This window comes from Meles meles, chromosome 11, assembly GCF_922984935.1.
Source record: "Meles meles chromosome 11, mMelMel3.1 paternal haplotype, whole genome shotgun sequence".
In the NCBI taxonomy this organism is placed as follows: Eukaryota; Metazoa; Chordata; class Mammalia; order Carnivora; family Mustelidae; genus Meles; species Meles meles.
In genome coordinates, this window is record NC_060076.1 from 86,810,120 (window position 1) to 86,823,580 (window position 13,461).

The following is a 13,461-nucleotide window of genomic DNA, read 5'->3' on the forward strand; positions in this document are numbered from 1 at the left end:
GCTCCTTCCTGCGATTCATCCCTGGAGAATACTTTTCTCCCCTGGATCACCGAAAGGAAAGATGTTATTGTATTGTCTGCTTTCCCCTTCTTACAACCTGGAAGTAATCGCTAAGTTACTCTCAAGGGAGTTCAAGGTTATTTTTTTTTTATTTAAATTCAATTTTATTAACATACAGTGTATTATTAGTTCAGAGGTAGAATTTAGAGATTCATGGTTGCATACAACACCCAGTGCTCATTACTTCAAGTGCCTTCCTTAATGCCCATCCCCCAGTTACCCCATCCCCCCACCCACGCCCCTCCCCTCCAAACCCTCAGTTTGTTCCCTAGAGTTCAGCATCTCTTATAATTTGTCTCCCTGTTTTCCTCTTATTTTATTTTTCCATCCTTTCCCCTATGTTCATCTGTTTTTGTTTCTTAAATTCCATATGAGTGAAATCATATATTTTGCCTTTCTCTGAGTTATTTCGCTCAGCATAATACCCTCTAGCTCCAACCACATCGTTGCAAATGACAAGAATTCTTTCTTTTTGATGGCTGCATAGTATTCCTGTGTGTGTGTGTGTGTGTGTGTGTGTGTGTGTGTGTGTGTGTGTGTGTGTACACACCACATCTTCTTTATCCATTCATCTGTTGATGGACATCTAGGTTCTTTCCACAGTTTGGCTACTGTGGACATTGCTGCTATAAACATTGGGATGCAGGTGTCCCTTCAAATCACTATGTTTGTGTCCTTTGGGTAAATACCCAGTAGTGCAATTGCTGGGTCATAAGGTAGCTCTATTTTTAACTTTTTGAGGAAACTCCGTATTGTTTTCCAGAGTGGCTGCACCAGTTTGCATTCCCACCAGCAGTGCAAGAGATTTCAAGGGGGTTCAAGGTTAGTGAGAGGACTGGAGGATCTAGAGTCATCACACGGTTGCAACCCTTTGTAACTCTTGCTGTGGAGTAAGTGTGGCAATGGCATTGCACACACACAGATACATACACATGTGCACACACACACACACATGCGTAGGACCACTTACTGAAGGGCATACTAACACACACAGATACATACACACGTGCACACACACACACACACACACACGCGTAGGACCACTTACTGAAGGGCATACTAAACTAACTACTTTTAAACACGTAATTTCTCAACTCACCATGTACGTCACAACTTATGCATTTCTGTAAGTCCAGTAAGTTTTAATTTTAAAACTGAAGTGATACAAGAGGACATTTTCCTCAGTCTCGGGTTTCTCATCCTTGTCGACATAATCAATGCAATTATGTGAGTTGGTCTCTGTTAGGAGGCTATGAGACATCTTCCTCTTAATGAACTGCAGAACCCTGTAGCTGAATTCCTGCTCTGTCTGCTTCCCCTGGGGTCAAGAATCCACCTTGTAGATATTAAGATAATCTGTGTTCGGATAATGGTCTCATTGATTGAATTTGTCTTGGGGAAAAGCATGCATTGCTAATGGTCACCTTGTCTCAAATTGCAGATTACGGTATTCCGGATGGGATCAGAAGGACACCAGGACATTGATTTAGCTATCCTGACAGCTTTGCTCAAAGGTAAAAGAGTTTCTATGTCCAGAGAGTAAAAAAATAATTTAAATGGATTAACATAGCAGCCTTGTTTCCTAATAGTAGATGCAATCCCAAATGATACTGTGACATCCAATTATTGATAACATAAGGACTTCTCCTGAAAGACATTGTTCCTGCTATAAAATTCTTCTATGATAGAGCTGTCAAAGTATGACTCAATTTCATAAAGTTTAAATGTATTACAATTCAGTCATGTCCACTGAGTCATAAAAATATACAAAGTAAAAGGCTAATGTAATATGTAAGACACTAAGTCACTGAAGTTATTTAATAATTATTACCCTGTCTACTTCCAAAAACCATTTAATCTGGTAGAGATGGTAGATAGATACAGAGATATAATAGTGCATTGAAAATGGAAAATCAAAACCATTGAGAAGAAAGGAGGAAGAAATAAACAAAAATCTAGGTTACTATACTTGTAGTTAGAACATTAAATTTAGCTCTAAGTTTCCTTGAAGTCCAGGCAAAAATAGAAATGCCCTGGATTTTATGATTTTCCTTGAGGGTGGATGTTTGTCCTCTAGTCCCCTTGCTTTCAAGAGGTCTCACTACATGTGCTCATCCTTGGAACCAAATCCCAGAGAAGAGCAGTTTCCTCTGGGCTCCCCAGATCAAATTCTGTCCTTCATGCCCCTTAATAGGTCTATACATTGGACCCATAACATTCAGCATTAAAATAAACAAAAGGAAGTCATCTCTGTTCAGCATGGAACTGGAAACTAGAACTATGAGACGAAACAAAACCACAAGTCTTGTTGAATGTGGTTCTGAGTTCAAGATGTTGCCCTCGTTCTCCCCGAGTCCCATACTTTATCACAGGGTTGGTGACTGCCTGTTTGTAAGCCTTCCTGGATTGTGAGCTCTGTGAGGGCAGAGAATGTATCTTACCAATGGATAAGACACACCTCACCACCTCACCCAAGCCCTCACACATGGCACCATTTGGTCCATTTTTGTTAAATAAGTGAAGGAATTGATTACTGAGTGAATGATTATTTAACGATTCAGTGACAGACTTAACATTCCAAAATTGAAATTCAGAATAGCAACCGTTGTATGCTAGTCTCCATTCTCCCTACCCTTTCTCTGCCATTAATACTTCCTTGAATACCCATCCTGTGGCGGCCATCGTGCCTGAGCTAAGTTTTTTACAAATACTGTAAACATTAATTATTACAGCAACAGTATTGTGTAGCAGCTATATTTAATCCCCATTCCACAGACAGGTAAGTGGAGCTACAAGATTTCAGTAACTTGCTAGGGTTACCACGCTAAGTAATAAGCCTGAACTTAGATCTAGGCCCTTCGAAGTCTTCACTGCACCTACATGTGGCCCCCTTAATGCTAGAAGCCATTGATCTCCTCCATGTATCCCCCGAAGGTGTTCAAAATCCCAGTCACATTTCAGAAATTCACAATCTTGGGGCGCCTGGGTGGCTCAGTGGGTTAAAGCCTCTGCCTTCGGCTCAGGTCATGATCCCAGGGCCCTGGGATTGAGCCCCACATCGGGCTCTCTGCTCAGCAGGGAGCCTGCTTCCCCCCGCCCCCCCCCCCCGCCTGCCTCTCTGCCTACTTGTGATCTCTGTCTGTCAAATAAATAAATAAATAAATCTTTAAAAAAAAAAAAAAGAAATTCACAATCCTGCAGGGTGTATCATGTGTCCCAGGTTGAGAACTTCGCTCTGAAGCAGTTCATTCCAATGAACTGACAAAGACACAAAGAAGAATTCATGCTTGGGACTGTGGGTGGGCTGAACCACGAAGCACACTCTGGCCTCTGTTCTCCAATTGTCAGGGATAAAATTAAAAGTTTGAGGCAGGAAATTCTCTAATACTTCCTATTCTTACATGAAAATAAGAAAAAGTAATAAAATCAGTAACTAACATTTATTGAAGACTTGCTATGATGCCAAACGCTGTGTTAGATACATTCTGTGTATAAATTCATTTAATCTTTCCAAGTTGGATGACCAGTTCATTACAAGGCCTGTCTTATCAATAAGGAAACTGGGACACAGAAAATTCAGTTGCATGACCAAGATCAGCTGACCAGTAAGTAGTAGGGACAGGCTGCCCCCATAGCCCTCACTTGTGTAGACCACTGAGGCATCCCTATTGCATTGATGATAAGAAGTAGATTTGCCACATTGATCACCTTGAATCAGATCTCAGCAAGTGGAGAAGTGGCTCCATGATTGGTTAAACACATATAAGCCATCACAATAGCTTCTACCGTAAATATTTTCTTCTTCTTTCACCAATGTGTGACTTAAACTTGTGTCTTACCTTTAGATCATAGAATTTATTTCTTATAATATAGGAGAGTTGTTTCCTGACTGTGCAGAACAGATCCCATGAAATACATTTTATATTGTAACCAAGTAGTTATACATGTTTTTAGAAAGCTGAAGCTAAAGCTCGTGAAATTACATTTACATTGTATGCAATGAAATTGAATATTTTCTATTCTATTCTATTCTCTTTAATGCTGATTATATCCCACTAAAATTGATTTCATGACCCAGTAATGGGTCATAACCTGGAGTTTAAAAAACACTGCCATAGTAGATTAAAGGAAATTATGATTGCTCTAAGAAATTAACATTTCTAATCACTATAATGAATATTATCTATGCAACAGTTGATGCTAATGGGAATTTCTGCCATTAAAAGATTATGATGTATCAACTCTATTTTACAAAGGCTTTTAAGTGCTGATTTTGAGCCAGCTGATTTGTGAAGGATGCAAGCTTAATCCTTTTGCTGACTTTCTTGGAGGCCAAGAGCATACTTCTATCAGTTTCAAATTTTTAAGTTTGTTAAATTGTGATTATCTATTTTTTTAATTATGCCTAGGCACGTAATATGGTTTAACACTTCGTTTTTACAATTATACTTAGTTTTCAATTATCCCATGCATGAGGGAATTTTTACAGTCAAGTTTTTATTCCTGCCATCATCTGAGAAAACTAGAAATTAGATAGGAGGAGGGGGAGAAAGGTGTGAGACTAAACACTGGTCTATAAATCCAGAGCCCAGCGAAGGAAAAAATAAAAGGAACCAGGTGGTCATGGGGAAATTCTACCTTTGCTGACCCATTGCTTCTGATTGGGTTTGATTTTCTTCAGTAACTGTATATATTAAAGGATACTATTTATAGGACACAGACTTCCTGGGTATCTGTTCAAAAATAAAGAAAGAAGGAGACAAAAAGAATACTGTTCCAGAGGTCTTAGAGGCTCGCAGTTTCTTTGAATGCTGACCTGGAGTAGCTTTTGAGAATACATGATACAACATTTATCTTTCACGTTAAGGTAACTGCTCCCTGAACGTGGTGGGCTGAGGCTAGAAACTGTCCACCCTACACCCTTGTCCTTTTCTGCCCTCTCCTGCCTACCCAACGGGAACCCAAGGAAAATGCAGAGAAAATGCATGATGTTGACATTCAGACAAACAACAAATAAATTTTTAGCATAAGCGTGTCCCAAATACTGGCGGGAACATACTTATACTAAAAAAAGCTGTTTATTATTTATCTGAAATTCATCCTTAACTGGGAGTCTTGTGTTTCGATTTGCCAAATCAGGCTTCCTTCCTCAGGAGGCCTGGTGCCATGAATATTTCTGGACTTCAGACATCCTGAGTGGTTCTAGGGGAAAAGTACTCAAAAATCTAGGGAAATCCGAGTCCCTCTCTGTCTGCCTCCTTCTCAGCCTGGCCCTGTCTAAATCTTAGCAACCAGAGGCTTCAGTGGAAACAACCCCAGACTTACCTTTGTAAACTCTCCAGTGTTCACCAGCCTGCTCTGAGCCACATTTTCCTGGCCAGTGTGCGCATGCCCCTTGCTTCAGCCCCTCCTGCTCCAGGCTCAGCAAAGCCAGAAAACATCTGCTCAGCAGGGTCCCTTGACCCTCTCGGTGGATGTAATTATTTCCAGTTTTTAAAAATCTTCTCTTGGGCAGCTCAGAAGTCAAATCACGTGGGTGCATACCCTTTCATTCCTCTGCATGTACGGAAGTATAGTATATGGCAATCACTATCCTCCATTAGCAAAAAATTCTTTCCTTTGGGTTTTTTTTTAGAGATTTTTTTAGAGCTATTCATTTTTTTTAATTTAGTTTTTTTTCAGTGTTCCAAGACTCATTGTTTATGCACCATGCCCAGTGCTCCATGCAATCCGTGCCCTCCTTAATACCCACCACCAGACTCGCCCAACCCCCACTCCCCTCCCCTCCAAAACCCTCAGTTTGTTTCTCAGAGTCCACAGTCTCTCATGGTTTGTCTTCTCCTCCGATTTCCCCCAACTCACTTCTCCTCTCCATCTCCCCATGTCCTCTGTGTTATTCCTTATGCTCCACAAGTAAGTGAAATCATATGATAATTGACTCTCTCTGCTTGACTTACTTCACTCAGCATAATCTCTTCCAGTCCCGTCCATGTTGATACAAAAGTTGGGTGTTCATCCTTTCTGATGGAGGCATAATACTCTGTAGTGTATATGGACCATATCTTCTTTATCCATTCATCCGTTGAAGGGCATCTTAGTTCTTTTTTTTTTTTTTTAAGATTTTATTTATTTTATTTGACAGAGAGAGAGATCACAAGTAGGCAGAGAGGCAGGCAGAGAGAGAGAGGAGGAAACAGGCTCCCTGCCAAGCAGAGAGCCCGATGCGGGGCTCGATCCCAGGACCCTGGTACCATGACCTGAGCCGAAGGAAGGCAGAGGCTTTAACCCACTGAGCCACCCAGGCGCCCCAGGGCATCTTAGTTCTTTCCACAGTTTGGCGGCTGCTGCTATGAACATTGGGGTACAGGTGGCCCTTCTTTTCACTGCATCTCTGTCTTTGGGGTAAATACCCAGTAGTGCAATTGCAGGGTTTAATCTGCACTGGTAAAGAAATTCTTCTGTGACACAGGAAAAGACCTTTATTGCTTACTTCTTTTTTCTGGAAAGCATTTTTTAAAAGCTCAAAGGGCTGCAAAACTCTTATGTTCCTCCTCAAAACTGCCCAGCTCATCAAAAACAAGAGTAGTTTGAGAAATTGTCACAGCCTGGAGGAGCCTAAGGAGGCATAATGACCACAGGTAATGCGACTTCCTGGACAGGATCCTCAAACAGAAAAAAAGAAAGAGTATTGGGTTTAAAAACTAGGAAAATCTGAATGAAACAAAGACATTTATGGCATTTTTTTAAGGTTTTAAGGGAAAAATAGGAGTGCTGTGCTATCGTATATTTTGGATCTGAGCAGGAGACATATTGTCACCAAGGAAACTTTTCATGTCATGTCAAAATGATAAAAGAGGAGAAAGCATCCTAGGGAATTAGCTGTGAAAGTCATGTACATATGTAATCAAAGTCCTGTACTAGGTGCAAATTGTGTTAATATAAAATGTCTATATAAATCAGATAGGCGTGGATAATAGCTGATCACTAAGAAATGATTAGAAATCTCACTGGGGCATTTAAGCAGGAGACATTTAAGTTCAGGACTAATAGGAAGCAATTTGTATGAAATTCGGTTTCGCTATGGACTTACACAATCATTTCAGAGAAAATTATCTAGTTCTTCCCTTTTTTTTTTTAATGTTTTGGCTCTTCAGACAAAATTAATCCTATCGATAATTAAGCTAATTAATTACTCACAGATACTTGTAAGTGGAGAGTGACACTTCTTTTTAAGATACACTTCTGTAATTTTCTTGAAACGATGAGGGAAGGAGTTTGAAATAAAAATTGAAATGCCAAAAGAAGAGTGGGTATGTTCTAACTTTAGAACATTCTCAAGAATGCTGTTGATTAGATCATTCAAAACAATGAAAATCACTATGTTCTGAACCATTTTCCTTTAAAATTATATCTTTACAAACTACTCAACTTGAAATAGGATTGGATAAAATGTTTAAAAAAACAATATATTTTAATGTTTTGAAACTACTTCTGCGGCATGCCCCTCCAACTCTATTAACTAGAAAATGCAGTTATTATCACAAACTATCCTGACATCAATAGGCAATTAGTCTTGCTAAATAACTCATCTTAGTTTTTAAATGACTAAATTAATCCTTAGTAAAACCAAATCGTGGCATTATTCTGAAGTAGCGTTTGTGCAATAATTCTATGCACCCAGTAGATCTCGAAAGCAACTAATATCCAGAAGTGTTTACTGAGAAGCTACCTTGCTTGATCTCAGATGATTCATGAATAGATTTAATGGGAATTAATTATGGCCTTGCTTTGAAGATAAAAAATTATTTCTGATTATATGTTCAGTCTTTCCCATCCCTCTTTCCTATGTGTAGGCAGCTTAAAACAGCACATGCATGATTGCTTTCCTTTTTTCTAATTTTTTATTGCTTTCCTTTTAATAATATTTTTTAACCTGAAATTGTTTAGATACCCTTAATACGTCCAAAAAAACCAAAAAGAGAGATATTCATGTTGACACTATCACTTACTTATATGAAATGCAAAGCTACCGTAGTTATTAAATATTATACAAATGGAAGTAGATGAAATTTTACCCAAAAAAGTTTGACAGGGTCCAAATATGTGGCATATTTTAAGCTTAAAAGGGTACAGAGGGGTAAACTGGGGGAGAATAGTGAAATATATCAGTTAGAGACAAAAGTCACTAGGCAATTTTTTCAATGAAGATTCTTTCCAAAAGTGTTCAGTCCTTCTCTCCATAAGGCCACGTTTGGTCTTCCTTTTGTCCTTTGACTTGTCAATCAGGCTTCTGCATGGGCACGTTTTCTGATGGCTCCTTTTACCCCTTTTTTCACAACTTTAACTTAGATATCACAAAGCAGCTTGTCCAGGAGCAGGTAGAGTCCTAGCGTGGGCCCCCAAACCCTATATAGAGCAGGACATCTGCTTCCTTAAAACTCTCAGAGGTGGGGCACCTGAGTGGCTCAGTCGTTGAGTGACTGCTTTTGGCTCAGGTCATGATCCCAGGAACCTGGGATCAAGCCCCGTATCAGGCTCCCTGCTCGTGGGAAGCCTGCTTTCCCTCTCCCCCTTCCCCTGCTTATGTTCCTGCTGTCATTGTCTCTCTCTCTCTGTCAAATAAATAAATAAATAAAATCTTTAAAATCAATCAATCAATCTCTCAGAGCTCTTACCAGGGCACTTACCTACCAGATGATCTTGGTTGCCCACACAATATCTTAGTGACGAAACTAGAATGCCCACAATTTCTCTGAACGTAATGGCAAGAATCTGATTTGACACTTGTTTTATTTTTAAAGATTAGATCACCAGTGGAATATGGTTTCAACCAAGAAACTTTTTGGTAACAAGTGACAGAAACATAATTCAAATGCGCTAAAGCAGAAATAAGTAAGATGATGGACTTGTGGGTTTACATGTTGAGGAAGTTGAAGGGTAAACGGAGTTCAGGCAAAGTAGGATCCAGGGCTCAACTGACATTATCAGGATCTGTCCTCTGTCTCTCGGACATAAGTCTGTCTACCTGTCACACAGAATGCCTATCAGCAGTGCTAGGCTCATACCCAACCAACTGAGTAAATCCCCATTAAATCCTGGGTGATGAGAGCAGAAGAAACCCAGGGGGGACTTGCATATGCTTGCCTTAGGTCAGTGCCCATCCCTGAATTCATCCCTGGGGCAAAGGCCATGGGAGAATCCCAGTAACCATGAAATGGGAGATGGGACCAGCCATACACATATGGTTTACTTCAGGTGGACCTAAATATGTAAATCAATAATATTTTTTACTACACAGCGATTATGTATTATTGTAATCACTATTACCTTTTTCAATTTTCATAGTCTGTACTTGAGTCTTTCTGGCAAAAATTTTAAAGACATTACATTCTTACCATTTCCCCCCCCCCCAAGACCAAAGTCCATTCCTTGGGAAAAAAATGATTCCATAAAGACCAAGTCGCCCCAGGCTTTCCCCACTGGGCTGCTTTCATGCCATCCTCCACTGACCCCTAGGCCATCAGTGGACTACCAACCACGGTGGGACCGTCCAACAAAGGTCCTGATCGTAGGGACAATGACACCATATGCAAACCATTACCACTTCCTGCTGGTCAAACAGCTTCCCTTCATTGAAGCTCGGTTTCCTAATCTGTAAAACCCAGGGATTTTAATCTCTCTCACACTGCCGTTGTAACCATTTTCATTGATAATGCAAGTAAACCGTGAACCCCGTACCTGGAAAAATCTGTTTCATAAATGATGGTCTGACTGATGATGATGACGCTGCCAAGCTAGACAGGAGAAGCAAGACCAGCTTGTTTTACTCACTGCCTTGCACGTCGTCAGTATTCAAAAACCATTGTCATGCTCATGAAGAAATGACCGACCGGCTTTAGAATCGGATTACGTGCATATTTAGACCCTAGTGCTTTCCTGGCTGTAGCATTCATTAACTAGGTTACTTAACCTCTCTATACACATGCCTCAGTTCCCTTCCCTGTGCCAAAGAAGATCAGAGCTCTGTCATGTGGAGGGACATAAGGGCCACATGAGACATTGATACTGGGAGCTCGTTGAGGGCAGGCACTCTGCCTTCTTAATGGTAAAGACCTAACAATGAGTATTTTTATGCTTTTCACCTTCCCATATGGGCTTTAAAAATTCCTAGGGAACTGGCATCTCCCCTATGTCCAAAACCCAACAGAATCAGAAAATGTTAAGTTCGAAAGGACCCATAAATCTGCAAACGTCAAGCAACCAATAATTAAACCTCAAGCATACATGTAAAGATCCGAAACAATCCACAAAGAGGAGTTTCATCTTGAAACTGGTTGAGAACATGCTAAGCTGCCTTAAAATGAAATTAATTTTCTGGTAAGTTTATTTTTTTACAAATCCAAGGACATCTTAGAGCAATAACAGAGAGCAAGGTAGAGAGCAATCGTAGACATTTTTGGCTCAGTAGGAGAATGAATAAAATAACTTAAATCTTTTCATCCTGTTATTTGTACTTTCTACAGTTCACAAAGCATTTTCACATAAATTTTATCATCTAATCTTTGCAACAACTCTGGGGAATGGTTACCAGATAATTTATCTCCAGCCCGAGACTTTCCTGGTCAGGGAAATGAGCAGTACTAATAATTATGCCTGAAAAACTAGAATAAACCAAGAATGTCCAGGTAAACTGGGAAATGTGATCATCCTGATTACAAACCCACCTTCAGTAGGAAGTTTCTGGAGCAAAAGGATTATGTCATCTTTGTCTTTGTCTCTTAACACCCAGAAAAATGCTTGACATATGGTAGGCATTTTATATATGTATATGTATATATATATATATATATATATATATATCTGCAAATATATGTGAATATCTATGAATATATGTGAATACAAATGAATATATGTGAATATGTATATGAAAATATATATGGTAATATATAATCATCGTTGCAATAATTTTAGAAAATGTCCCTGAGGTCCAGAACACATATTTCTAGATTATAAGGTCCCACTGAGTGCCCAGCACAGGATGAAAATTAACCCCTCTCAAGCTGTATTGTAATATTGCAGAACATGGGAAAACAAATATATATAACATATAGTTTAATATATTATAAATATTATATTTATAAAATATATTAATATTCATATAGTTTATAAATTATATTACAGGGTATAATATGGTATTATAAATATATATAATTATATATATCCATATATAAAACATACACATACATATATCTATATATATATACACACATATATAAAATTCTCCTATGAACTTCCAAAGAGAAAAACAGGTCTCAAGCAAAGGAGCCAGAATGCTATCGACTTCTGAACAACTACGTAGAAATCGATTGTGCAATGCCTTAAAAATTCTGAAGAACATTTATTTGCGATCTAGAATTTTATGCATAATCTACCAGCCACTGGCAGAGGTAGAATAGACATGGTCAGACATGAGTTATCAGAACTTTTACTGCCCATGGAACTATTTCTTCGGGAATGGCTGGAGGACATGCACCCCTAGAAGGAAAGAGGAAACCAAAGCAAACACCAACAGAAAGAGGAGACATGGAACATGGGCAGCGGGCGCTCTAACACAGGAGGGCAGTGTTGGCAATGCCTGGAAGACGAGGCAGGGGACCCTTCCGCACCACCCGCATAGCAGGCAGAAGCAGGAGATGCCAGACCTTCTTCCTAAGACTCAAGCCTGAAATCGGCATAGTGTCATTTCTGCTGCATTCCATGGGCACGTGGGGTCACGAGAGCAGCCCAGATCCAGCGTGAATGCCGGGAGAGTATCTATCGGTCCTTAGAAGCTGCTGTTGAAGACTAGCTACCATGGAGGACCACAATAATCAGCTCCAAGAAGTGAAGCACTGGAGTCTGGGTAACGAGGCCTGGGATGAGGAGATATGTGATTTTGTAACAAATCTTGTAGGAATAGGTGACTTGAAAATCTGAGCGTGTATAACCTTAGTAAAAATGAAGTACCAAGTGGATTACCTGGTTCTTAATGAAAGAGCATGAGTAAAAGATAAAGGAAGAGAGAACAGAAGATAGGAAATCATCAATGCAGTAATTCCAGAAAATGTGCCAGAACTCCAGAATGTACATTTCTATATAATCCTGCTAAAAATCACAATATGATAATTGCAAATATTTTACATACTCATCCATGTAAATTAATTCATTTTTGTCATATCACAAGCAAGCAGGATAACCCCGTAGAATTTTTGTTTCTTTTATTCCCTCTGTCTTAAGTTGATAACATTTCTCAGTTGCATATTGTGCATAATACAGGAACACTATTTTTATAAAGTTTTTTTTTAACATGTTAATGGGAGACTTTGTGAAGTATTGGCTTCTTTTATTGCAGAAAGGGCACAATAAAGAGGACTCATCCATTTAACTAGGTTGGCAAAAAGGAGGAAATAGGATAGTGCTCCACAATGTTATTAATCATAAGGCATATAATTTCATTTGTCCTTTTTTGCTTGCATATATTATTAGGACACAAAGAAATAGTAGCAATATTTCCTGCAGAAACTCTTGGCAAATATCATCACCTAGACAACTGGACTTTGTAAGGTTTTTATAGAATGTTGGTCCATAAAAGCCTTCCAACCAGGGGTGCCTGGGTGGCTCAATGGGTTAAAGCCTCTGCCTTCGGCTCAGGTCATGATCTCAGGGTCCTGGGATCGAGCCCCACATTGGGCTCTCTGCTCAGCAGGGAGTCTGCTCCCCCCCCTACCCCCGCCAGCCTGCCTCTTTGCCCACTTGTGATCTCTGCCTGTCAAATAAATAAAAATCTTTTAAATAAATAAAGTCTTCCAACCTAACTCTAAAAGGACACGAACAGGTTTTCAAAGTGAGTGAGACCGTGTGCAGAAAACACAGACCCAATAAATTGGAGAAAAACAAAACAAAGTTTAATCACCACCTCCTCCCACCGCTAGACCCAGTGTCTAGGAACCCAGGGGAGGAAGAGTTCAGCTCTTACTCCAGGCAGGGAACAAGGCTGAGAGAAGTCACTCCCCACAGAGGCTGAGGTCAGGTCTGACAGGCCAGAGAAGGTGCAGGAACCTTCCAAAGGTTGCCGCAAGTGTCTTGCCCTTGAACAATGTTCTGTTCCACCAGGCAGCCTGGGGAGGGGCCAGCGGCACTTTCCTAATTGAAGATGGTTCTAGATTATGTGGAAGACACCCAGCATCTCAGTTTACATGCCTACAAAACAATCACATTCTTACAATTCGAAGAGACCATTTGTATCTAAACTCAGCCTCTTGCTGAGTTGTAACAAATGGACCTCCTCTTGTTGCTAACAGCACCTGGAAGCTTCAGCTCACTTAAGGGAGTGCTGGAAGAGAAAACCTCAGTAGAAGGTAG

At 39.9% G+C, this 13,461-nt stretch overlaps 1 protein-coding gene across 2 annotated transcripts in view; it reads left to right on the forward strand.

Moving 5' to 3' along the window:
- TRPM3 (transient receptor potential cation channel subfamily M member 3) overlaps positions 1-13,461 on the forward strand; it is a 495,097-nt gene that overhangs the window by 372,442 nt on the left and 109,194 nt on the right. For both annotated transcript variants that reach the window (XM_046022643.1, XM_046022644.1), the window contains exon 9: positions 1,502-1,574. In XM_046022643.1, coding sequence (XP_045878599.1) covers positions 1,502-1,574 — 73 coding nt within the window. The remainder of the gene's footprint in view (positions 1-1,501; positions 1,575-13,461) is intronic.